Source organism: Rutilus rutilus (genome assembly GCF_951802725.1).
Source record: "Rutilus rutilus genome assembly, chromosome: 13".
NCBI lineage: Eukaryota > Metazoa > Chordata > Actinopteri > Cypriniformes > Leuciscidae > Rutilus > Rutilus rutilus.
In genome coordinates this window covers 20,497,904-20,522,866 of record NC_140218.1, presented here as the reverse complement: position 1 = coordinate 20,522,866, position 24,963 = coordinate 20,497,904, and the positions used below count along the sequence as shown (strand labels likewise).

The 24,963-nt window shown below is 39.9% G+C and overlaps 1 protein-coding gene across 3 annotated transcripts in view; it reads right to left on the bottom strand.

The window, feature by feature from the left end:
• Positions 1 to 24,963, bottom strand: part of spen (spen family transcriptional repressor) — a 36,069-nt gene that overhangs the window by 7,767 nt on the left and 3,339 nt on the right. Inside the window, exons 2-12 of one of the 3 annotated variants that reach the window (XM_084427575.1) lie at positions 21,245 to 23,357; positions 18,523 to 19,146; positions 10,003 to 10,163; positions 9,618 to 9,818; positions 9,368 to 9,519; positions 9,122 to 9,247; positions 8,791 to 8,904; positions 8,534 to 8,647; positions 8,336 to 8,436; positions 547 to 8,242; positions 62 to 421 (exon numbers count right to left, since the gene is read on the bottom strand). In XM_084427575.1, the coding sequence (XP_084283701.1) occupies positions 62 to 421; positions 547 to 8,242; positions 8,336 to 8,436; positions 8,534 to 8,647; positions 8,791 to 8,904; positions 9,122 to 9,247; positions 9,368 to 9,519; positions 9,618 to 9,651 (8,697 nt within the window). In that variant the 5' untranslated portion in view covers positions 9,652 to 9,818; positions 10,003 to 10,163; positions 18,523 to 19,146; positions 21,245 to 23,357. The remainder of the gene's footprint in view (positions 1 to 61; positions 422 to 546; positions 8,243 to 8,335; positions 8,437 to 8,533; positions 8,648 to 8,790; positions 8,905 to 9,121; positions 9,248 to 9,367; positions 9,520 to 9,617; positions 9,819 to 10,002; positions 10,164 to 18,522; positions 19,147 to 21,244; positions 23,358 to 24,963) is intronic. The other 2 variants (XM_084427573.1, XM_084427574.1) reach the window with 2 other exon arrangements.

Here is a 24,963-nt window from a genome sequence, read left to right as displayed (position 1 = left end):
TGTACTTCTGAAGGAATTAAAAAAAAATCTATAGAAATAATAGTAAAATAAGATTACAAACCGTTAACAACTGCACCATATCAACCGACCGAAGTCCTGTGTGGTCAAGTTTAAATTCTGATCGCATCTGAGAAGAGGCTGAGGATGGACGTGGCAACTGGTTAGAAATAGGTCCTTGAGGTCCCTTCTGCACAGTGATAGGCAACTCCAATTTGGGTGTTATATTCACTGGAGAAGTGTAAGAGGGAGAGCCCGTCTCACTCTGAACTCGTGATATGTGAGACAAATCCATGGAGCTTGGGTGTCGAATGTGAGAACCGTCAAGTTTTGATTCACCAAAAGATGTCTGTGACATTCCCACAGACTCAACAGAGGAGACAGAGGGAACCTTCTGTCTTTGACATTGATCAACTTGTGAGACCTAGTGAAGAATGCACATCTTAAATCAAGACAAGATTTATATATACATATATACATATCATGGCTAACATAACTGATAACTGTATTGCATAAATTATAATTGTAGAGCACAAAACAAACTCTCACCTGAGAAGCAGCAATTCCACGATTAGCCAAATTAATTCCAATTACTGAATGACTTGGATACTGAGAATGGAAGCCACGCATTTCTCTGTAGTATTCAGACATGGAGTTTGGATTTCCAGTATGAATCAATTGAACTCCTTGAGAAGATACCATCACAGAGCCAGGGGTGTGCCCTATTATCCTGCTGTCCGAGTGAGGGGAGGGTGTCATCTTCAGCTCCATTGCTTTTGGTGCATCCCTCACAATTTGTGGAGCATTCTTTACCACAGGGGAAGCTTTAGAAGAAGTAGATGATATGTGTGAAGATGACTGCATTGCCTCTGGTGTTCGAGTTTGGCGATTTTCTACAACACCTGGATGGTCAGTTAAATGCTGGTGCACAAGTAAACGCACATCTCTGGCATACTGGTCTAGACGCAATGCCCTGTGATGCAGACCTTTGAATTCAGGCTGCATTACTATGCTTTCCGGTTGTAACTGTGGTGCAGAAGCTCTACGAAGTCCTTGTGGGAGATTCAGCATATCATCATTGCTTGTCTCAACCTGGCCACCACCAGATAAACCTGCATGTGACTTCAGCACAACATCTCTGATCACTGCAGGTTGAGGAGTCGTGGAACGTTGTGGAGGTGCAGATCGAGGCGATAAGAGGTTTTCTGAACGGATTCCATAACCTATTCCAGATAACGATGCCGTACTGGCTCTGACATCTTGGGACAAATGACCTATGGGCATAGACTGGGTGACGCTATGAGGGGGCATTATCACTGATTGCTCAGCATGGTGTATATTTGACACATACTGAGATATAGGGCCAGCTGGTCCCAAAACAACTGAGCTGCTAGGAGGGCAAACTTTTGGAAAGGGTGACGTGGAATGGCCTGACGACCTTGGAGAATGTGAATCTTGCTTGGGTTGTGAGACCACTCTTTCATGTGGAGCACTTGAACTTAAAATGTGATTGCCCACCAAAGATGGATGGTGTGGGCTTAAAACTGGTTTAACATTGAAGTTCTGTGATGGTTTTATATCAGTTTTCATTGAAATGGTTTCTGTTACTCCATTTTTCTTAAAATGCTGCTGCTGTGTAATTGACTGGCTATATCTCAGAAGTTGAGGATGGCTTGTGGACTGTTGGAAGGTTTTCACAGAACCTCCATGTTGACCAGTGTGGTAGGATGGTTCAGATTTTTCAGAGCTGGGACATTCCTGATTAATCGAGGAAATAACAGGCTGAGCACTAAAGGTTTGGCCAGCTAATACTACCCCTGCATGTCCATAACCCGTAGGTGTCTGTGATCCTTTTGGTGTAGATGGGTGAGATGGTGGTTCTTGTTTTATCTGTGATTTTGTAACAGACTGCTGAAACTCAATATCAACTGCACTGGCTGGTGGGATTTGACTTATTTTAGCAATGATCCGCTGTGGTCCCTCTGTCTTTTGTCCAGAATAACTCAACACTACCACACCCTCGGATGTATTGACCCTCAAGCCACTACTTGACCCTGTGTTACAATGTGTGCTTTCAACAACAGGGCGCCCAACACTTCCGCCATCCTCAGAGGGGTTAAGTCCATGATACTTGCTATTTTCATTCAAGCCTGTACAATACTTCTGCTTCGGTATGGACATTCCAGAGCTACGGTTGCTTAAAGAGATCCGAGGAGTGTCCTCGAAATCAAAGGGCATAGGGATCCGACTAATGACTGAAGTAGCGGTGGAAGTTATAGCCAGTTTCTCTTTTAAGATCTGTGGAGTACCACATTGTTGCAGAAGAGGTGGTTGTGGTGGTGCTGTACTAGGTACAAGTTGAGTTATAGGGCTAGGTCTATCTTCAGGTAGAGAGGTCTTTAAAGGCAGCACAGCCTCAACTGAATTTTCATTATTAGACATCCGTGGATCTGCTAATGTGGTTGTGAACTGCATACCTGGGACTGCATTGCTATTTGAAGCAGATACATACTTCGGTTCCATTAGAATCTTTCGCAATGTGCTGGAACTTGGGTCAATATCAGAGGCCTTTGTGTCAGGAGGCATGGGAGGATTTGCTGGAGGTCCCCCAACTCCTGGTGTAGACAAAGACACTTTAACTTTAGGTTTAGGGATAATTCCCTTCTCCTCTGTCCTGGTGTTCCACTCAGGGGGTGAGAGAGGAGTCTTAGAGGATGTAGGTGAATTCAGGCAGGCTGTAGAAGTAAGGGTAGATGCTACTGGCTCAGGAGATAGCTGCTGTGTCCTTGAATAAGAAGGACTGTTATTTCCAGAGTGGAAGGCAGATTCTTGAGGTTCAGGCTGGTCAACAGCAGGCTGTTCTGCCTCTTTTGGTGTGTCCAAAATCACTGTAGATGTAGCTTCATGTTTGCATGCAGCAGCAACAGTGACTACAGCTGCTGCAGCTGCTGATGTCGCTGCCTTAGGGTTGGCAGTTTTAATCTCTTCTGGGATAGACTCTGGAAGTTTGACTGTAGTGGATTCAGGTTCCAGCACTGCATCCTCAGCCATATCTAATTTTCTGTTCAAAGAAACCTTCCGACCTCTGGATTTCTTTGGAGTTTTCGGCCGTGCTCTTCCTCCTTTTTTGGCTGCCTCTGATAATGGAGATTCTGTGAATGAAGTATCCGTTTTACATGTTCGATAAGATTTTGAATCTGGAACTTTAACACTATCTTGTTCAGACTGTACAATAGTCTTTACAGTCGAGTTTGTCTCAGGTTCAATAACCTCACCTGATACAGGCAGAACAAGTGTCTCTGGTGTGGGAAGGAGGGCTGTGTATGTTGTTGGAGCAGAGAATCCATCTGCATCACCAGATATATCCTCAGCAGTAATGGAATCAATTGCAGCTGCCAGTTCAGTTTCACTTGCTGGATTGGCAGGCTTTTCTACCTCTGTATCATCTGCAGGTTGTACTATAACAGGTGGTGTTAGGGTTGGTGGTTCAGTACAAGGTTCTTTGTAAGGTGCTGGAAGCTGTTCATCAGTAAGTTTTGAAATATTCTCCACTGCCCTTTCCAGTTCCATTTGACGGGCAAGCAAGGCAGCCACAGGATCAGTAGGAGGCTCCATTTCTGAAAGAGACTCGTCCTTTTCATCAGTACTGTGCACATCTTCCTCTTTGTGGTAAACTGGGATGTTTGACTCTTCTTTTGCTAACTGTGGGGCTTTGGTTTCCAAAGACCCTTCTAAGCTTACAGCTTTGTCCTCACCTGAATGAAGGGCATTCTTAGCTGCATCCACAGTGAGATTGATAACGTTGACAGGCTTATCTTCAGGCATTGTTTTGGTGTTTCTTGTTGGCCTTGATGCCCTGATTTTCTTATCTAATGGCTGTGTTTTTTCTACAGGAGTGATTTCTATGTCGGCATCAGTTGTTTTATCCTTATCAGAATGTGCAAATTCATTTTCTCTTTTAGATATGTTATGTTGTTTGGTTTCTTGTGACAACTGTCCAACTTGCATTGAAGTTTCATCTTTGGATTCAGCTTGGTGATCGAGGGCAGGTGACACATCAACCCCTGCTTTGTCTGACTGAATGGATTCTGGGCTACCTGGCACTTTGTCCAATTTCAATGTTTTTCTGCTTTGTCCTGCTCTTATTGGTGAAGACTGCCCTTTTTGAGATCGTGGAGAGCGCCATGCCTCTGCTGCTTTTGATATTTCTCCACTAAATGCTGACTCTTTATTTTCAGAGTCTTCACTCTCAGAATTTTTGGTATGATCTCCCTTAACTGGAGACATTTCATCACCTCTTCTACGAGTCTTGGGTGGACGACCTCTTCTACCAAGTGTGGTTGCCATATGCTGTGTTCCAGCCTCCTTATCACTACAGCGCTTACGGGTGACACGGGGAGGTTCTGTAATCTCCTTTCCTGATTGTGGGGCTTCATCCTCAAGGGGTGTTGCATAGACAGATCGTACATTCCGTCGCTGTCGTGTTCTGCCATGGTTTGTGTTTGATTCATGGCCCTGCTCTGAATCTGTAGCATGAACAGGAGATTTCGTAGAGTTTCTGGAGTCAGCAATGAGTTTTGTGGAGTCTCCTCTGGGGGATGAAGATCTTTTTAGCTTTTCTCTATCAATGCGTTCACTCTTTCGTGTAGCTGGTTTCTCATTAGCAACTTGAGGCATTGGTGTTGATGCTGGCGAGACAGTTTTTACCTTTTTACTTTTAGGTTGTTTACGTGGTGTCTGTACCAGTTCAATCTCAGGTTCTGTGACTGGCAGCTCCACATCTAGTGGGGATGCAACCTTGTGAAGATAAGTATTAGCAGGTTCCATTTTTATTTCTGAAAGCTCAGCAGTCTCTTGAGCTTGACTGGGCTTTGGAAACGATGGAGAAGATGCCTGAAATTGATCACATTCTGGCTCAACATTACTTAAAGATGCACCAGGAGTAGGAGGTTTGACATCAATATCCTGTTCAACAATTGGGCTTACAGTTCTTTTGGACTCACCCAGCTTTTCATTAGGTTCTTTGACAGTCACATCTTCCTTTATAATGGGTTCAGGAGGTGTAGTACTCACTGCAACAGCTGTGTTCTCCTCCTTTAGGTTAATTAATGGAGAATAATCTTTTGGAGCATCTTCAGGCCACTCATTCACAACTGCTCGACCATCTAGGTTTATTAATGTAGAGGGCAAAACTGGCTTATCATGCTGCACAGAAGTCTCTGAAACTTTAGAGAGAGAGATTGGTGATGTTGTAGCTGGCATATGACTTACTGACAACTCTTGGGAAATTTCTGATACATTGGGGGATGGCCCAAACTCTTCATCCAGTGTCTTCTCCTCCTCCATCTGATCATTTACACTAACTCTTTCTGAAATGGGCAGCTGTTGGTTCTTATCTCTTTGTTGAAGTTCTAAGAAGCGGCTATGAAAAAGTACTCTTGGTTCTTGAGAGAGGTCTGTTCCTCCTGCCCCAGCTTGTTCCCCTTGGGAATCATTTGCAATACTCTCTCTCCAAACTCTAACTTCAGGGTCGCTATTTTTCCGCTCAAGGTGTTGAAGTCGCCTCGAGTCCTGTTCAAAGATAGAGCTATGAAGAAAGCGTGAAGCAAAGAGCTCTTGTCGTTCTTGTTCGTCAGGCTTGGCATCTTCCTTTTTAGCATCTAACTTTCCATCAGAATCAGAGCGAATTTTCTTTTTTTTCATGTACCAAGAAGGAATAGGTCTTGGAGTGGGTTCAGACTTCTCCTTGTCTGTGCTATTTCGAAAGCTTTTGAATTTTGAGTCATGACCCAGGAAAGACCAGTTTTCTTCCCTAGATGAAGACAGTGACTTAGCACGCTCGAGTAGAGCTTTGGTGTCTGGCGTTATAGTCTTATCCAATGCAAATTCATAGAACTTATTCTTTTCAAGAGACTCAGAAGACTTTACATCTGAAAGCTTCTCCTCATGCTCTCTTTTGAAAGAGTTTAGCTTTAGTGAAAGGTGCCTACTTTCACTATCTTCATCAGAGTCTGACTGAACCTCCCCAGGCTCCAATTCACATTCAGGGCGTTTTCGGATACTTTCTCGTTTAACAAAACTGGTAGGGAAGCTCATTTCTCCTGTCAATGTGGCCTGCCTAATATTGCTCTCCCAACAGAACTCCTCTTCTGTCACTGATGCTTTCACTTTCAAAATCTCTGCATGTGGCAAAAGTCCTTGGTGCTCTGTGTTGCCAATATTGTATTTTGATACATCAAAATGCAAGCAATTTTTGTCCATTGCCAATGGTGAATCTGGCTCTTTGTCCAGCAATTGTGATGCATTTCTCTCCTCCTCAGAAAAGGGTGTCCCTGGAAGTGAAGCAAGTCTCCTTTCAGGTTCATCATTTATCCGTCTAAACCTCTGATAATCTCGCTCTCTTTTAGTGCCAAAATCAAATTCAAATGCTCCTAACTTCTTTCGCTTAGTGGGTGGTGAATCGCCAGTTACATCTTGAGGTGGTTTTCCTAACTCATGCACAAGACTTCGATGCTCAAAGTCTTCTGCATCAGTGCTGGGTGTGCTTTCAGTTTTATCAGATTTATCACAGTCTAGCAATTGTTGCTGTAGACGACGGTTCTGTTCCATTTGTTTTCTGCAACTCTGCGAGTGATCAATGTCCGAGACCAAACTTTCCTTACTTTCAGAATCTCTTTCCAGCCTTGAGGAGAGTACGCTGTAGCTAGTTACGTGCTGCTGTTCTTGGTCTCTAGCAAATTCCATATCTACACTTCCATCATCAGAGACAGCAAGACTGAAACTTGGTTGACTATTAACTCCAAAAGAACCTATCTTTTGATCAAGACTATCAAAGGAATCTATTGCCTCCTCAATTGGTTCACCAAGTCGGGCCTGAAGGTCTAGACTGAGGCCTACTGACATTACAGTGTCTAGCTCTTCGTTTAGAGTACTAACAGTAACCATCCTCTCTGGCTTCATTTTTTGTTCTCTCTTGTGTGCTTCTTTTCTTAGCAACTTTTTATCAAAATCAATGTCTTTCAGCAAAGGTTCATCAATAAATCTCCTTAACTTGCCTTCATCCTCCTCCTGACTTATCCTCCTCAAATTATCAGCCTTTCCAGATGTTTCTTCAAAGCGCCTCTTTCGTGCAGCCAATCGGTCAGCATCCACAGAAGAGCTAGTGTCAAATTGAAGATCAGTTTTGAAGTATTTTTTGTTTTTCACCTTGCCCTCTTTATCCACAACCTCAACTTGACTAGCCAAGCCTTTCTCCTTGAGATGTTTTCCATGCTTAAAGAAATCTCTAGCCTGAGTGTCTATGCGGAAAGGCATACTCTTGTGATCAACTGAGGGTGGGGTGGTTGGAGACCGAACAGGATCACTCCCAACCTTTGTTTTTTGTTTCTCACTGAGGATACTATCTATTAATTTCCCTTCCTTCTCCTTTACTCTTGTCAGCTGTACAACACAAGGTGGCAGATCAAGTTTTCCTTTTCCAGAGTATTCTTTGACAAATGATTTACTGGCTTTACCTCGCAAAGTTAAGCTAGCTTCTGGGCTAGTGTCCCTGTCAAGTTCAAGGTCTGTCTCTGATGATGGAACAGTGGGGGATGCAAGTTTTGATTTCTTCAACTTCTGCTTCTCAGTCCTGTCCTTGTCTCCTTTTTCCTTACGTCCAGCACGTCTTTCTTTTTCTCCTCCATTTCCACGATCTGCCTCAAAGACTGATTTGTCTTTCTCTGATTTATCACTCCTATTGTGCCTCTCCAAACGAATTTTATCTGGCTTTTCAAATCGTGGTGGAGAAAGTGAGCTGCAGCTGCCACTTCGCTCAGATGAGCGGCTGTAAACATGATGTTCAGAGTCACTGGGAGGACGTTCAGAAAGGGATGGGGAGGCAGCAGGGCTAGCGGGACGACGTGGATGGGATGGGCTTTGATTGTGTTCAATTGTCCGTCGACCATGGTCGCGTTCATGATCCGTTTCAAACCTCTCTCTTTCCCTCTCACGTTCTCTTTGTAAGTAGCTGTACTTTCGAATATCCTGCTCATATGGGTCTCTATAATCCCTGTATTCACGGGGGTCATCATAGTATCGTGGATCATAGTAATCTCCCTGGTAAGGATCCCATTCTGAATAAAACTCTCGACTTCTGGCAGGATATTTTCGGCGTGGATCCTCTGTGTAGGAACCTGGGGTACGCACATTCTCATAGTATGCCCGCTCAGCTGTGAACTCATGATATGGCGGCCGGCGCTCATCTCTGCAAATAAATAAATAAATGATTAAATATAAAAGGATATAAAGGCACCTTGATTCTACACAATGAAAGAGGTGTTAACATATAACATCTCACCTTCGTTCAGATATGATTTCATAGAAATCTCTTATGTCTTGTCCAGATGCCTGCATTGAACGGTAGAAAGCCATCTGGCTTTCCTGGTTGGCAAAGTCAACCTACAAACAAATTTAATTATCAATGCTAGACAAACAATTAGTGAGTTTGTCAAGTCACTCTGAAGTACAGTGGTAAAATTCATATTATAATACAGACCTTTATTTTATTTCCTCCAATTTTCCAACCCTTTGTTTCCTTGACAGCGGCCTGCGCATACTCTATATTATTATATAAGATAAGGGCCATTCCTTTCAGTCGGTCAAACACAACCTAAAAAAGAAAAAAAAGAAAAATGTTATATATAGAAATCAAGTAAGCATCAAATTTTAATGCATTTCATTCTACTGAAATAGAGTACAGAACATGAGTTTAAGAAAAATACAGAAACTTTAAATCATGCACAGGATGAATACCTTTACAACATGTCCGTAACGACAAAAGTGCCTTGTTAGATACTGTTCGGTAATACTGGAGGACAAGCCGTCCAACCATACACATGTAGTAGGCATACTCTTGCCAAAACCAAGCTGCAGGAAAGAAAACCCATTTAGTCAACCAATATGTCCTGTGTAATCTATCGGTTTTAGTTCTAATGAGTAGAATTATAAAATAATTGTATAATACTCTTTTCTTCTCAAAAAATATTCTACTAAATGAAGATTGTCTGTTAATTGTACGTAGCAAAAAAAATTACTTTAGACAACCACATTTTGAATCACTTGATTAATCTGATCCCATCCTCACCTTTAACCTGTTGTTACCAAGGTATTCACCATCCATTTTCTTAATTGCTTTGCAGACACTTGCTATGTCACAATACTGGAGAAAGGCATATTGTGGGGAACCATTGACCTTTTTTATATCGATATCCTGATAAAAAAAAAGAAGAAAAAAACAGTACATACATAAGCAGTGTTGACAACACAGTCAACAATATATATTTTTTAAACTTGCACAATTTTTAAAACACATTTTCAAAATGCTACTTACAACAATCTCTCCGAAACGCTGAAATATATTCAGCAGGTCATGATAGGTTGTGGTTTTCTCTAGATTTCCTATGAATAATGTCCTTGTAGCTTTGGGGTGAAACTCATCAATGCGTTCATCCAAAGGCCGGAACTCATTCTCACTCTCGGTTTCTATTCAGCGACAGATTAGAGAACAATGTTAGGCCCAATGCTACTATTAAACCTTTTAATAACAACAAAGAATTGTGCACTAAATGCAAGAAACCAACCTGGGCCATGCCAAGCAGTGACATCAATTTGCATGCCAAAAAACAGCTTCCCTTTAGATGCACTTAGAGCTTTTTCTTGGTCTTCTTGCTGGCGAAAAAACACTAATCCATATCGTTCCTCAGAGGCACCATGGATCTGAACTGATGTGACTTTGCCATGTTTCTTAAATTCATGGAAAAGGCCGTCCTTCAGGCTTGTATCTAAAATTGATAGAAAGAGCAGAATAATATAATAATACTCTTAGTACTGCTTAGGAACACTGTCTCACCAAAGCATGTTGCAAAATAATCCTTACATTTGTTGGGCAATACGGTTTTTGCTTTGCTTTTTGAAAAGTTGCATGTCTTCATTTTACTTAATTTGACAAACTCATAAAAGCCTCACCTGTTGAGCGCACAGGGAGGTTCTGCACTTTGATACCAAAACTTTTGCGAGGTTCATCTTTGTCCAGTGAAGGTAGAGGTTGAGCAGAAGGGGCAGGTACAGCTGCTGACTGAACAGATCGAGCTGGAGATCGATCACTGGAGCTACTGCTGGAATCACTACTGTAAGAGAACACAAACTTGCTCAGAATGGTTCTTTTAAGGGAATTTACAAATTCCAGTTTTTCATGCAGTTTATTTTCCCACCTCAGAGAGGCACTATTGCAACAACAACAACAAAAAAAGAAAAAAAGAAACTGTCTGTCAGTGACTGAAAATATCTACAACACTCTAGCTTATCCAAGTTTCAAATATTGAAACAACTGTGACACTCCTTTATTTCTCTTAACCTCATCAAATAGCCACTGACAAGAGCCAAACAACTGTGCAAGCAAACAATGATTGCATAAAAAGCTAAAACTACAAACAATAATTTAATTAAAAAAAAAACCTTTTGCTTGAACAAAAAGAACCAACCACTCAAGTATATACTATAGTTATTAATCATAATAATAATTAATAAATAAATAAATAAATAAATAAATAAATACACGCATTTGCAAATTCATCTTTCTTTCATTACACTTAATACGTTTCAAATAGTACCATGACTGCCTAAACCTGACATTTTGACATTACAGTGGATACTTCTTTCCCCACTATGATTTATACATGGCTTTCCTTTTGTCTGTTTACATCTTTGCACTGCCCTCTTTTCTCACTCCCTCTCCCTCTCCCTCTCAGAAGTGCGGCTGATAGGGGCTGGCCTGTGGGAGTGGGCAGGGATCCAGCAGTGGCTAGAAATTTCCAGTTCCAACTGGATCTCACGGGGGTGGGGGGAGTTCAAGTGGGCAGTGTGAAAATACATCAGCTGTTGTTTCTTAAAATTCCCCTACAGCCTTTTCTCCTCAAAAAGCATACAATACGCCTAGCATATAGGAAAGCAATACGCTTCATTTTTGGGTTTTTATGCACATTGGCCCTTATTTAGAAAAGAACAAACTCTGCATTGAAAAAAAAAGGGGGAAAAAGGGGAAAAAAAGGAAATGAATGTTTAAATAATTTTGTTTTGTTTTCCAAATGCCATGAATGTCATAAAAACTGAATTATACAAGTACACTGGTTTTAAAAAAGGCACCCTCAAAATGTTTGTTAACAAACAATCAAAACATTTAAGTCACATAAAGATGAGTTTCTAAAACAAAACAAAAATAAATATATGACAGCACTTAATTCCTATGGACGCCCACCCTATAATTTGCAGAAAAATGACACAAAATGGTTTTGTGGTGCATGCTTAGAAAAATCTCTAACAAACAACACTTGTTAAAACCTGGATATTTATATCAATTGCTTTGGCTGCACCAATCTCTACTAATTTTCCCACATCTCATTACAAATGAAAGTCTGTAGTGATGTCCTAAAGCCACAGGCCAACTGTAAATCAAAACGGATCTTGAACACAGTTTTCTGAATTATCATTCATTGATGTCTGACCGACCCAATGCCTGTAGCTAGTCTAGCCCAGTCAGCATCAAAGGGTGAAAGTACGCAACATCAACTAGGTTAGTCAACATCGTAACATCTAATATTTTAAGGTTTTTCTGACATCAAGAGTCAAGACATATATTCAGCCCAAAAACTCATATGTGATTTGTCTGTACAGACCAAAGCAAAAGAAATAACAAAAGGTACAGAGATACACAAGGGCTGTGGTATGCAACCTTCCATTTCTGACACTTGCTTGTCATGGAGAAGAAAGGAAGTCAAACAGCCGTTCAGATTTTGGTATTCACGATGGTGTTTATCAAACAACACCAAATAGTGAACAGTAAAGTGACAAGAGAGTCGGTTCTGGATTCCGTCTTCTCCTATTTTCTGTCGCTTCGAAAAATCTGTCGATATGAAAGCATGTAATTGTTTGTGTTGGTCTGAAATTATTTCAAATTAAAATGTTTATCTCGGTGTGAACAGGCCTTTAGATCTTCATGACCCTTTAACATTGGGCTTGTCATTGGTAAACAGTGCAGCTAAAAATACTGAAAATGATATGGACACCTTTCTTGACATTTGGAACACTCAAGTATGATGTCATTGTTTTTAAAAAATGGTTTCCAATTACTTCCGATAGCTGGAAATGATTTACTTTGCACCGCATCTACATGTTTGTTTGTCCCTATTTCAACAGACATACTTCCTGGATATGCATGTCTATAACACAGAGGGGTAGGCCAAGAAATGTATGAACTTTACCCACCTGCTTGGTGATAACATGCAAACGATTCACAAGGCTGCTCATGACATACATTTTTACATTTCGACTTTTTGGACCAAACATCGACATTTTTTATTGGATTCATTATTGTATTAATACATTTACATAACACAAAGGCTTCTGTCTTACAGATTTGGGTAAAAAGGACATTTTTAGAGGGGTTAAACTAAAAGCATTCCCTTTGATATATTAGTCACAACAACTCTTTGTGCTGAAACATTTCAGAGAGCTCTACATTATGAAGGGGACCTGTTATGCCCCTTTTCACAAGATTTAATATAGTATCTGGTGTCCCCAGATTGTGTCTGTGAAGTTTCAGCTCAAAATACCCCACAGATCATTATAGCTTGTCAAATTTGCCCCTATTTGGGCATAAGCAAAAACACAGTTTTTGTGTGTCCCTTTAAATGCAAATGAGCTACTGCTCCCAGCCCCCTTTCCAGAAGAGGGCGGGGCCTTTGTTGTCAACAATAAAACTGGAGAATGTCACGCAGCCAAAATGTTCAGCCTTACATGTTCAAACAGGCGTCGGACACTGATGGAGAGACTTTTAGAATGCAACTGGACGTTTCTGAATGGTTAGTGGATACATTTATGAAGTTGTTGCGGAGTTAAGTTGATTCAACTCATTGACTAGCATGTAAAGTCATGTTAAACTACAAATCTTTCAGAAACAACTTTTGTGCAAATCCAGTGCTGAACTGACCTTTGTTTGTGAAGCAGTCCGGCATAAAATGATTTGTCCAAATATAAAACACTTTAACAAATTTCTTTGCCACATTTCCTACATAAATTAAATTCAACCACAGTGTCCTCAGTGGCTCAGATGCCGGGAGTCTATGGAGACTCTTATGTTTGTTGGTACATCCAATAACAGAATATTTGCGATGGTTTTTTTTGGTGCAGACTATATCACCAGCTGCAACAGAGAGGAAACAAAAATGGCGGACTGCTGCGGCTTACTCAGGGCGGTGTATATGCTAAGAGGGCAGATCGTCATGGGCTCACCTAAGAGTAGGGCTGGGCGATATATCGCATGACATTGTTATGCGCATCTCGTCAGTAAAGTTAGTAGTAAATCGCCATCACCTGCTTTCAGATGGAAAGCAGGTGATGGCGATTTACTACTAATCAAGGAACCGGCTTTACTGACGAGACGCGCACGCTTGTTAAGCACGCAATTTGAGTTAAGTAAATTTACTATTATTTTAGTACATTTACGCTATTTACATCTCATATCATCAGTAAACCTTTACCAAGGCAACGACTGACGCGTTTATATTACATTCCAAAGAGCGGCCGCTCTCAGCCCCACAGAGGAAAATGAAACCGCAATCATACCAGCTGGCCCGGATCGGCACGGAATGGAACATTTACGCAATGAGAACCGTTCGGCCCGACGGTGGAAAAGCGGCTCTTGGCCAGAGCTGTTATGGCCTACACGCGAATCTGCTCCAGGGCATCCCAATATGCCGACTCAAAGTGCTCAAAGCCAAATCTGCAACTTGGTCAGGAATGAGAGAAAATACAGTTTTCATAAAAATGATTGCCTCTCTTCGACTTTTTCAAGTTGTGTTGCAGTTTACAGCATTCAATCAGCAGAAATGGCTCAGATAAACAAAACCCTCCAAAACTAAATCTAAAATAATTATCCAATTATCCATAATCCAAATGGCTGCACTAGTTATAAATATTTTAAACATACACAAATAGTTAAGAAGATATAATCTGTGTGGTTGAGGGGTTTCAAATTCAATTGATTGAAGTACAACACAATCAATGTACTCAATCAATGTAGTAAAACAAAAGGGGTTAAAGGTAAATAAAAAGTTAGTAATCAATAATTAAGAATTTGAGTCATCAAATTAAACATTAATATTGGATTGATCTATTTTTAGAGTTTACACTGAAAAAATGCTGTTTTATAAGAGAAATCATGGACAATTGCACAACAGGTATGATTCCGTTTACATCCCATCTCATTAATTTCTATGGTAACCACAAACAGTGATTGAATGTTGCACAGCTCTAAACAAAATTCAATGGAGTCAAGGCTGTAATGTGATTGGTTATCAACGCACACGTGATCCAAGTTAGCTGTTAGACTTTTCTCCAATGGTAGAGCCTTGGACCCCCGTATCTCCCTAAGACCATTTCTGCTAAAGCTACAGAGAGGTGAGTTTTTTTTTTTTTTATCAGGGTTGGAGCTTAACTCTGCAGGACAGCGGCACTCCAGGACCGACGTTGCCCATCCCTGTAACATTATGATTGAATGGGGTGAATACTTATAATAACTAATTAATTTCATAAAAAGTTGTTTTTGTGATCAACAGAACAATATTATCAATTCAAGTGACAGAAAAGCCATTTAAAAGCCTCACTAGTTTCTTTTTAGAAGTACTGTAGCGTCAATCATCCTGTGAAAATGTAATACAAAAGCTAGACAACAAGTCAAGCATATTTATAAAAAATAAAATAAAAATAAAAAAGCCTGACTGGGTGATAAATAATGATGAAAGCTGAATGACAACAGAAGAATGACTGAATGACTAAGTAATGTCATTTCTGTCCCACTTTCCAAACAGATTTCTCAGACCTACATCAACCAAGCAAATGGTCCTGACTCAAACTCACGCTGTTGGTTGAGCCAAAGTTGAGATGCTTAAACGAGATGTGCAAACAAATGAAAAAACTATGTTTGATAGTGCCATGGAGCCACAACATATGAATTGCTTTCTTGTCAAGGCATATTAATTTAGGACAAAGTATTTTAACATTGAAAATGCACACTGCACTCACTGAAGAATTTAGTGCATAATCTTCAAAAGAAACAAGGCTCAATAATAAAGATAGCCCACATGAGGGAATTTTGGGCCAGTTTACAGAACTTGGCCTTTGCCACTGAAATGTTACATTCTCTGATATTTTACATCCATTTTATGCCTTGCAAACTTAAATGTTTGATTTTCCGTGATGTAATCTACATTGCTGTTGCAAATTCTGCTGATTCGTCAGACAGATGTTATCTAGCTACCTAACAGATCAGGTTTTGTGGAAATTACAAAAATGACTTGTGATAGTCTTTAAAGCATCATTTATAATGTAAACTACAAAACAATGTTTTGCATCATATGCCATCGTTTTCCAGCCAATTGTGTTCATGAATTTACGTATCCTAACATTTCAGCCCTTTACAATGCAACTAAATCACTCGCATATGCAACCAAATTTCATGCTGGGCAACTAAAAAAAAATTGCTTGTGATTGAGTAAGAGCCAAAAAATAAGTTTAGCGCAGATCATAATACTATTGCCTACTGAGCTTTACGAACCGTCGCTTGGCTGAGAGCACCCTCTGTCACACTCTCTCACATATATGTGCACTCAACGTGAGAAAGAGGGAGGCTTACACATACCGCGTGAAAAGAATGGACACTGTCCCGATCAGTGCTGATGTGCTGCATATCATTTGCACATGTTTTTAAGCCTTGCCAATTGAAATATTCAAGTGCAAGAAGACTCGAAAATAACTCGTACATCCGAAGCGAGCATCTGACAGCACGCAATTACTGAATTGAGCTAAATTTCACTTCTTCTTGTGCTTGGAAAAGATAATTTCACACAAAATTATGTCAAAATGCATGTCTTGGCAAGTATACAAGTAAACATAGTTGGTTATGTCATAAGATGCAAAATTCACTTTTAAATGGTGTTTGCATATAAATGTGTCTTTGCGGTGTGTGGACACAACCACCATACAATGACAAAAATCCATTCACTTTTTTTTAATCCTCAAAAAGCCTAAACACTCTCAATAATCAAGCCGTTTGGATTTTCTGAGCAATATGATGTCATATTGCTCATACTCCGCCCACGACCACTGGCGGACTGTCCCGTATTAGCATATTTTCTCCCTCAGCCATTTGTATACTTTCTGCGAGGCAGATTACCAAGGCAGCACTTTACGTGTCTTGTGTAGACACCCCCCATGGAAGAGAGGGGTGGGGTGAGCAGTTGCTCATTATCATTTAAAGAGACATGCACCGAAACAGGTCGCTGTGAACAGAGCTGTTTGAAGAGGTAAAAAAGGTGTTGTTTTACACAACCATTGAAGAATTTTAACCAAAGTATATTACAAACTTTACACGAAGACCCTAAAGAATCATACCAACTTGTGGAAAATGGGCATCCGATGACCCCTTTAAGTGAACGTATCTACCTAATCTGTATCCAAGTAGTATTAGATTTACCTGAAAAACCTGTTTATTTCATTTGTATCTTTGTTCTATTGTGTTTATTTGTGCTATTGCTTGTAGTTTGATAATTTGTTCTTATATTATTACAGACTGTTTACTTGTCTTCAATAGTGTTTAAAATGTATATTTCATATTATATTTATGTATAATTTTTTAATTTGCATTGTTCTTGCATTCCATGTAAAAAATCTGCGAGTAAAATAAAAATAATTCCTAGCCAATAGGGGTGTTCACTGGCCTCATGATTCAATTTGATTACGATTATCATGTCACCGATTCGATATCACGATGCATCAAGATGCGTTGTATCCTCACTTTTCAATATTACCGTTACCGCACATGCCTACATTTTTGTCAATGAATACAAGCAGGCAGATAGCTATATGAACTCCCTTTTTATTTTATCTGCTCCAAGAAAATACACTTCCTGAATGTAGCAAACATCAAACACAACTTGAATCTAAACAGCAGATGACAGGACCATTTAGAACAAACACTAGTAAATACTAAGAGCGCATGAAACTGTCAGGTGTACTTAAATTACAAGAATGCCCACACACACACTCGCAATCGACTTGCGCTCACACACGCAGCCTCGTACACACGTACGCACACACGCACACGCTCGCGGCCTTGCATGTATGTGCGCACACACACTCACGCGTGCTTCTGGTCTTTTATGGTCGATTGGGGTCTATTACTGCATCGATGCAGAATCGTCCACGTCCGCATTGCGGTTTAATCGCAACGATTCATTTCAACACCCCTACTACTAGCCAATGGCAACTCGAGCTTCAGTGTGTCCGTAGAGGTTTGCATTTGAAGGGATACTCCACTTTTTTCGGAAATAAGCTCATTTTACATCTCCCCCAGAGTTAAACAGTTGAGTTTTACCGTTTTAGAATCCATTCAGCCGAACTCCGGGTCTAACGGTACCACTTTTAGCATAGCATAGCTTAGCACAGATCATTGATTCTGATGAGTCCAGTAGCATTTCTTTCAAAATGACCAAAGAGTTTCAATATTTTTCCTATTTAAAACTTGACTCTTCTGTAGTTAAACCGTGTACTAAGATCGACGGAAAATGAAAAGTTGCAATTTTCTAAGCCTATATGGCTAGGAACTACTCTCATTCCAGCGTAATAATCAAGGAACTGTGCGGCTGTACCATGGGTGCAGCAGGCGTAATGATATGACGCAGCGCCTGAAAATAGTCCCCAGCTCGGTAACTTCTTCCAACGTGACCGGGACTAAGTTTGTCTAACCTATTAGACCTATTTTCAGGCGCTGCGTCATATCATTACGCCTGCTGCACTCATGGTACAGCCGCACAGTTCCTTGATTATTACGCCGGAATGAGAGTAGTTCCTAGTCATATAGGCTTAGAAAATCGCAACTTTTCATTTTCCGTCGATCTTAGTACACGGTTTAACTACAGAAGAGTCAAGTTTTAAATAGGAAAAATATTGAAACTCTTTGGTCATTTTGAAAGAAATGCTACTGGACTCATCAGAATCAATGATCTGTGCTAAGCTATGCTAAAAGTGGTACCGTCAGACCCGGAGTTCGGCTGAATGGATTCTAAAACGGTAAAACTCAACTGTTTAACTCTGGGGGAGATGTAAAATGAGCATATTTCCGAAAAAAGTGGAGTATCCCTTTAATGAAAAATTACTTCTTTAATATTATAATAAAATGTGTATAAAAAATAAACAGAGCAACTCCAAGAGGGTCCTCGCACCATCTGTGCTTGGGCCCTAAATAGACTGGTAAAAAATAAAAATGTATGATTCTTTTGCCTTTGAAAACATTGGCAGGCAAATAAAAATGTATAAAAAAAAAAAAGATGACATTTTTTGTTGTTGTTGAGCTCTGACAAATATTTTTCATCATGCAAATTTACTGCCATATATATGCTAATGAGTTGCACCAAGATGCATCACAGCACTTACCTGCCACTGCCACTACTGCTGGTGCTGCTGACGGAGTCAGAGCTGGAGGAACGACTGCGGGATCCTGAGCCACTGCGGGAGCGTGCCGGCCGCGCTGCCTGACTCGCCAGCCTCTGTGGTGATGGATTGTGTGAAGAGTGTGGCGATCGACTGCGACTGTGGTGGTATGTCCTATCTCCTCGTCTACCTCTTTCTTCTCTGTATAAATCCCGATGGACCACACTGGCGAGTGTGAAAGCTTCACGGGCACGGGGCTCATAGCGAGTCTCTGTAGTCTCAAAACGACTAGGGCTCCGGCTTCGTGAACCATAGTAGACAATGCCTCCCGGTGTCGAGCCGCCACTTCCCACTCCGGCAGTGCTGCTACTGCTTCCAGCAGCACTGCTGCTTCCTGCAACGCTCCCTGCGACACCTACACTGGCTGCTGATGAGCCGCCTCCAATGCTGCCACTGGCAGAACTGGCACTCCCGCTGGCTCCACTGAGGGCCCGGTCCCTAGAGTCTCTGTAATAATCAGTCTCATAGTGACGCTGGCGATCGAAACTACTGGTGTTGCTGCTGCTGCTACGCTCATGGTGTCCATAGGAACTGTGATCGTAAGATCGCTCCCGACTGTCCGCAGCCCTGCATGACAAGGAAAGGGATGGAGGATGGCAAAGAAAAATGGAAAGAATGAAATGAATGTTATTTTCATCCCTGACAGGTATACGAATCAAGTGACATGCGTTGAAGAAGTGATTTAATCAAAACATAGACTGCAAGTGCATGTTGGAAAGATGCTGTCTCAGATTTTTCCTTTTAACATAGCATTCAATCCAAACATTGATACCAGGTCAGGACAACTTGAAATTTTTTTTTATGGGGTGGGGGGCTCTTTTTGCATTTCTGAAATCATACTGAATCTATATTGAAAACAAAAGGGAAGAAAAATATGCATGACAAAAGTCATGCATGCCATGGTCAGTCACATTCCAAGTTACACAGGCTAGAGGGGAAAAAACCCAGAGATTCATTTATTTTACATTGGCAGATTACAGTTTCTTAGATAGAAGTGAACTTGATTTGATTTCTTTTTTTATGCATAAAACTACTGTTTTTGTCTATTTAGTGAGAAAATGCATATTCATTACCCTACCTAAAAAACTAAGTTAATTTTTTTTTACCAATTAGATGCAGTTCATTTATTCTGTATTACCATGAAAATAATGAAGCAAATATGTGTTTTGATTACAAATTCTATACCTTCCTACTTCCCTCTTATGATAGCATGACTGCATATTACTGCTTCAGTTTGTGATTTTTTAATTAACTAACAAGAATGGAGTTTAATGAATAAAATGAAATCATTCTCAAAGAATAAAATCAAAGCCACGGGTTATAAAAACTCAATATTTTGGAATAAAGGTCTTTTGCAATAATACGATCCAACATTTGATCTAGTCATGCTGTAGAATAATGTCTCATGTGGAGAGTGAATCTAAAACATGTTTAAAAAAAAAAAGTAAAGAAAAGAAAAGAGGAACAAACCCTAAAGAACGGGAAATGAGTGAAGGGGATGCTATGATACGCTAAGCTCTATGCTAGCTTCACTTTAATAGCAATTTTGAAATGCCTGAAGATTGTATTTTTAGTAGCCCTTTCAAACTATTAAAACATAACTGCAACCATTCCGCAACCTATCTCAAGTCAAATAGCTAGAGATATTTTCAAACTACTGGGAAATAAGCAGTAACAGATAATTACATTTTTAGACTAGTGAATTCTGTTAATTTTATCACTTTTTTAAATTACTCTAACCGACTACTGTAGGTTTTTCAGTACCTTAGTAACAGTTTTTAGATTACAAATAAAAGTGATTATTTCATTTACTTTTTCGAACTTCAAAAGTCTTCAGTGTGTGAAAGAAAATATTAATATGCAATAATCCATGAGAGGTAGTCTATTAATGTGGTTCTTCATAAAGCATTACGTTTGTTCTTCAGAAGAAGAAAAAAAAACACTGACCATTAATAACTGTAAGGTTGCCAAGCAACATACATTTATGCATTAATATATTAGCTATTTATAATGCAAGTGAATTCTGTCATTTCCAATCACTAAAAGGTTTAAATAATAACTGACAAGTTAAATTTAACGCTTGAGATACAGCTTCTCCAGAATAAGTATTTGTTAGTCATTGACAGTGAGTGATAGTGAGCATGTAGCAACAAATCTGACCTAGTTAATTGGTTTGGTTTCTATTAGAAAAAGATGCTTTTGTTTAGTGAAAGCCAGCTGTGTAACTTGACTGTGATCAACCTTTACAATACATATAGTCCACTCCTGTAATTTCCACAAGAACTGACAAACAGTGGTGAAACATTGCATCACAACACTCCACAGCTCATTTGCCATCTCCTCCATTTCCATAGAGCTGTAATGTGTTTGGTCAGCTTTGCTGTATCTTTAAAGTCATTTGAACCTTTTATTTTTCATGACATGCCTCAAACACTATTCAAATTATTCACGTAGGTAAAGCAGAGAGGCAAAAGGCCAGGGAGTGTGAAAGAGAGTGAGAATCAGGAAAGGGACAGCAAAGTGAGGTAAAAATCTGCAAATGCCAACAAGCTACTAAAAACAGCCTGTTTAACAGCTACATCTGTTAGTGGGAGATGGAAAAAAGACAGGGGATCAAACTAGGGGTTAGAGAACAGCTAATATACACAGGGCAGAACATACCAACCTTTTCAGACAGCGGTAACCCGACCTACAATTCCAAATACAATTTAGGGAGACAGAGACTTTGTGAGCAAAAAAGGGGGTTAAAAATGTAGAATGAAAAAATGGTAAGAAAAAAACCAACGAAGTAATCCTTATCTTTGAGGATCCAACAGAATAGTTCGGCCAAAAAAAAAAAAAAAAAAAAATCCATGCACTTAAAAAAAAAAAAATTATCGATATGGGAAAAGCATATGGAGGTAAAAGTCAGGAGGTAGAATGTCCAACTCAGATTCAGTGCAAAGATCCCCATCAGATCAAAAACAGGCTGGAGAAAGAAGTCCAAAAACATAATAAATCCATCATTTGGTTCTTCATACAGCATTACTTCTGTTCTTCATTTTCATTAGTCCTTTGAAACAAAATGTCTCTGTGGATTTTTAAAAATATGAAAAATGTAAAATTGTTCTACATGATGGCTCTGAGACGTTAAATCCCTCTTCAGTGCAGATAAAAAGATTTCTTTGAATCTTATCCCGCCACCTCCTTACGATTGAAAACAGTTCACTTTCCAGATATCCCATCAGAACAAGATAACAGTGTTCTAACCACTGTGATGTTAATAATCCAAGTCAACTCAGAAAACATGGGTGTTCGATCAATGTTTTACAAATCCCAGTGGAATCTTCATTGATGTTTGGAAAAAGAGATCAATAATCCATTGGAACTGGAATAGTCCATCAGGAAAAAACGACTTTCATCTTAGCTATAGTGTATCCACAGTCTGCTGTAGTTCCAGATCCTTTATGGGGATTTGTAATCCACTGGGATATTTCACATCCAAAGCGAGAAGTCTTCAACCCCACAACAGCAATACCTCCATGCTTTACTTTATGGATCCAAAAATCAGTTAATTCTTCAGGAGAGTAGACCATTAACTATTTTAAATCCATTATTTTTTTCTTCGGCGTTTAGGGAAAAAAGCAAAAATGAACTTAAATGGTCTATAAATAAGTAATGAATAAACAAAGAGATTTGCTCACTGTGTTTCTGTCACATTCTACCATGTTGATCAATGGCAGAAGTCTCCCATGTAATTAACAGCAAAACCCTAACACCACAAATAATCCCGAAAAAAAAGAGAAAAGAATTTGTAGTGATAGAATATCCTTGTCATTGGGTAATATTAATCCAGTGTGATTAAGAATCCACAGAACATCATCCAGAGCGTTCCAGATCATCGAAGGGAAAGAACTGATCCTAAACCACCCATTTCATTAATCCAATTACCAATCAATGGGTCTTAATTGATCAACACCGTAATCGTGTTACAACAACAGAGTAAAAAACATGAAGTAAGACATTAATCCACCTTGGGCGGTACAGTACTCCAGAATAGGGCAATTCCAGGTAAGGCTGCGGTCACGGATGCGCTCTCGCTTCCAGAAATCCCGAAATATTTTGATATCCGAAACATGCCCTGGATTCTCTTCGCAAGCGATATCCAACTCTGAGAGAATCCCCATGCAGAGGCACGCTAAGCTCTACATAATGATTATGAATTTCGATGCATGTTCACCATGCATTGACAAACTTCAAAACTGGCTCATCTTTACACGGTGAGCGATGACAGACCTCAACCATCAAAGCGTGATGCCCAAATCACTACCCTCCAGTGTGTTCACTTAATTTCCCATATGTCCCCCGCCCCCAAAACAATAAATTAGCCCAATTAATGACGGAAATAATTGGGAGGGAGAGATGAGTTACAAGAAACGAATGGTCCCCCTGCCTTCAGAAAAACTATGTCCACTTACCCGTCTAGTCTGCGTTCAAAGCGTCCCTCTCTGCTGTGGAGTGACACAGGGGGCACATACACAGGGCCCCCCGCCCCCCTTGTGAACCCTGAAACATCCCGCCCACGAGTGGCTATGGACAGGCTATCATCCAGGCCTCGAGCTGCACTGGGAATAGTTCCTGGCTCATTGTAATCAGTGCGTAGGTCCCTGTCTCCCATCTTGTTGACAGAATTATGAGCTTTCTGAGCACTCTTAATGTCCACAAAATCCACAAAAGCTGCCACTCCACCCTCCGATCCACGTTTTGGGAGGACCTTGACACTCTCCACACGTCCATACCTTAAAAAAAGGTGAAAAAAGGTATTAACTAATTATACATGCAGTCAATTATGCTGATATGAACAACCATTATGCATTCAGATAATCCGCAAAGGGCAGATTTGATTGCGCAAAAGAATGAGTGAAAACAAACCTCTGCACCAGTCATTTGTGCAATATGTAAATAAGTAGATTCAAATAAAAACAGCCTGCCTTCTTCATCACCACACAAAGATGTACCACTGTATGAGTAGCATTAACCATATGCCAGACTAGTAATACCTCCCTTCATTTGAATAGCCTACATCCAATTATTATGACAAGAAAACAAACATCAGATTTTGACTGTCTGTTTCTGGCGCAACACATCATTGAAGGAAAAGAAGAGGCTATGTTGGTTATTTTGCAGTGTTATTGCACCATTAAGATGTATACAAATGCCAGAAATCAGTCAAATGTCATAATTCTGTCAAATCATTCAGGCTTGAAACCTCATTATGATGTCTTGATCTGCTCTATACCTCTTCTGGACATGTTTGATGATATATAGTGCTTATATAAACTTCATGTAAATATACTACACATAAATGTGCTGTCAATCATTACACAACTAAACAAAACAAATAGCCTATAGATGGCAGGTGTACATAAGGGATAAAACAACACTTGGTAAGCAAAGTATGAAAATTTGTAATAAACAATAGGCATTCAAATGGGTGCTCTAGGTGAGCAGCTGTCTGACACACCAGTTCTCACACAATCTCCGTCGCCATTTTACAAACCTATTCACACTGCTTATTCATTCTCCCGTCCCCCATCTTCAATAAGTACCTCTGCCGCACTGACCTGAGCTTTGAGAGTCACCGTTCACAAATCACTTCGGGGGGTAGCATTTCTTTTTCTTTTTTTTTTTTATAAATGTATATATAGCTGTATTTCTTTCCTGTATATATCAGAAAACAATTTCTCCTTTAATGTTGCTCACAATAAATGAGCATGAGCGTGTTTTAATTTAGTTCCCGTTCAAAGGGCGACCGTTATTACCACAATTCAAAGCTAAATGGACAGTCACATGAACAAAAGGCTGCCGTAGAGACAACAAAGCGCTTGTTCCAAGATGAATAAATTATTTACTCAAATCTTATATGTAGGTTCTCTCATGCTAGTGCCTGCCCTCCTCGACTCGCAAAGTAATTTCTTACGATAGTGAGGTCTAGTGCTATGCTCGTAAACTCCAGCCTGAACATCAATACAGGCTATACAACCATACAAAAACACCATTATAATAATGAGTTCGATCACACCTGCATTGTTCAAAGACTACGTTAGTGTGTTTTGATTGTATTTTTTTACAAATACGTAACTGTGCGTACGTGTAGGTAATGAATGTGGACAATAAAGTCGTTAGACAGTCTTTGGTCAAAGCAAGGCAATTTTAGCGCTTAGAATACACAATGTTTCAAGGCAGCTTTACAAAAAGATGACGACGTTAATGTTTATAATATCTTAATGCATTATAGTCGCATTTAGTAGATGACAGCTGAGTCTGAGGGATAATTTAGTTTACATTTTGAGACGATAAAAACAATCAAGCAGTTGACATTTGCTATAGTATCGCTTTATGTGA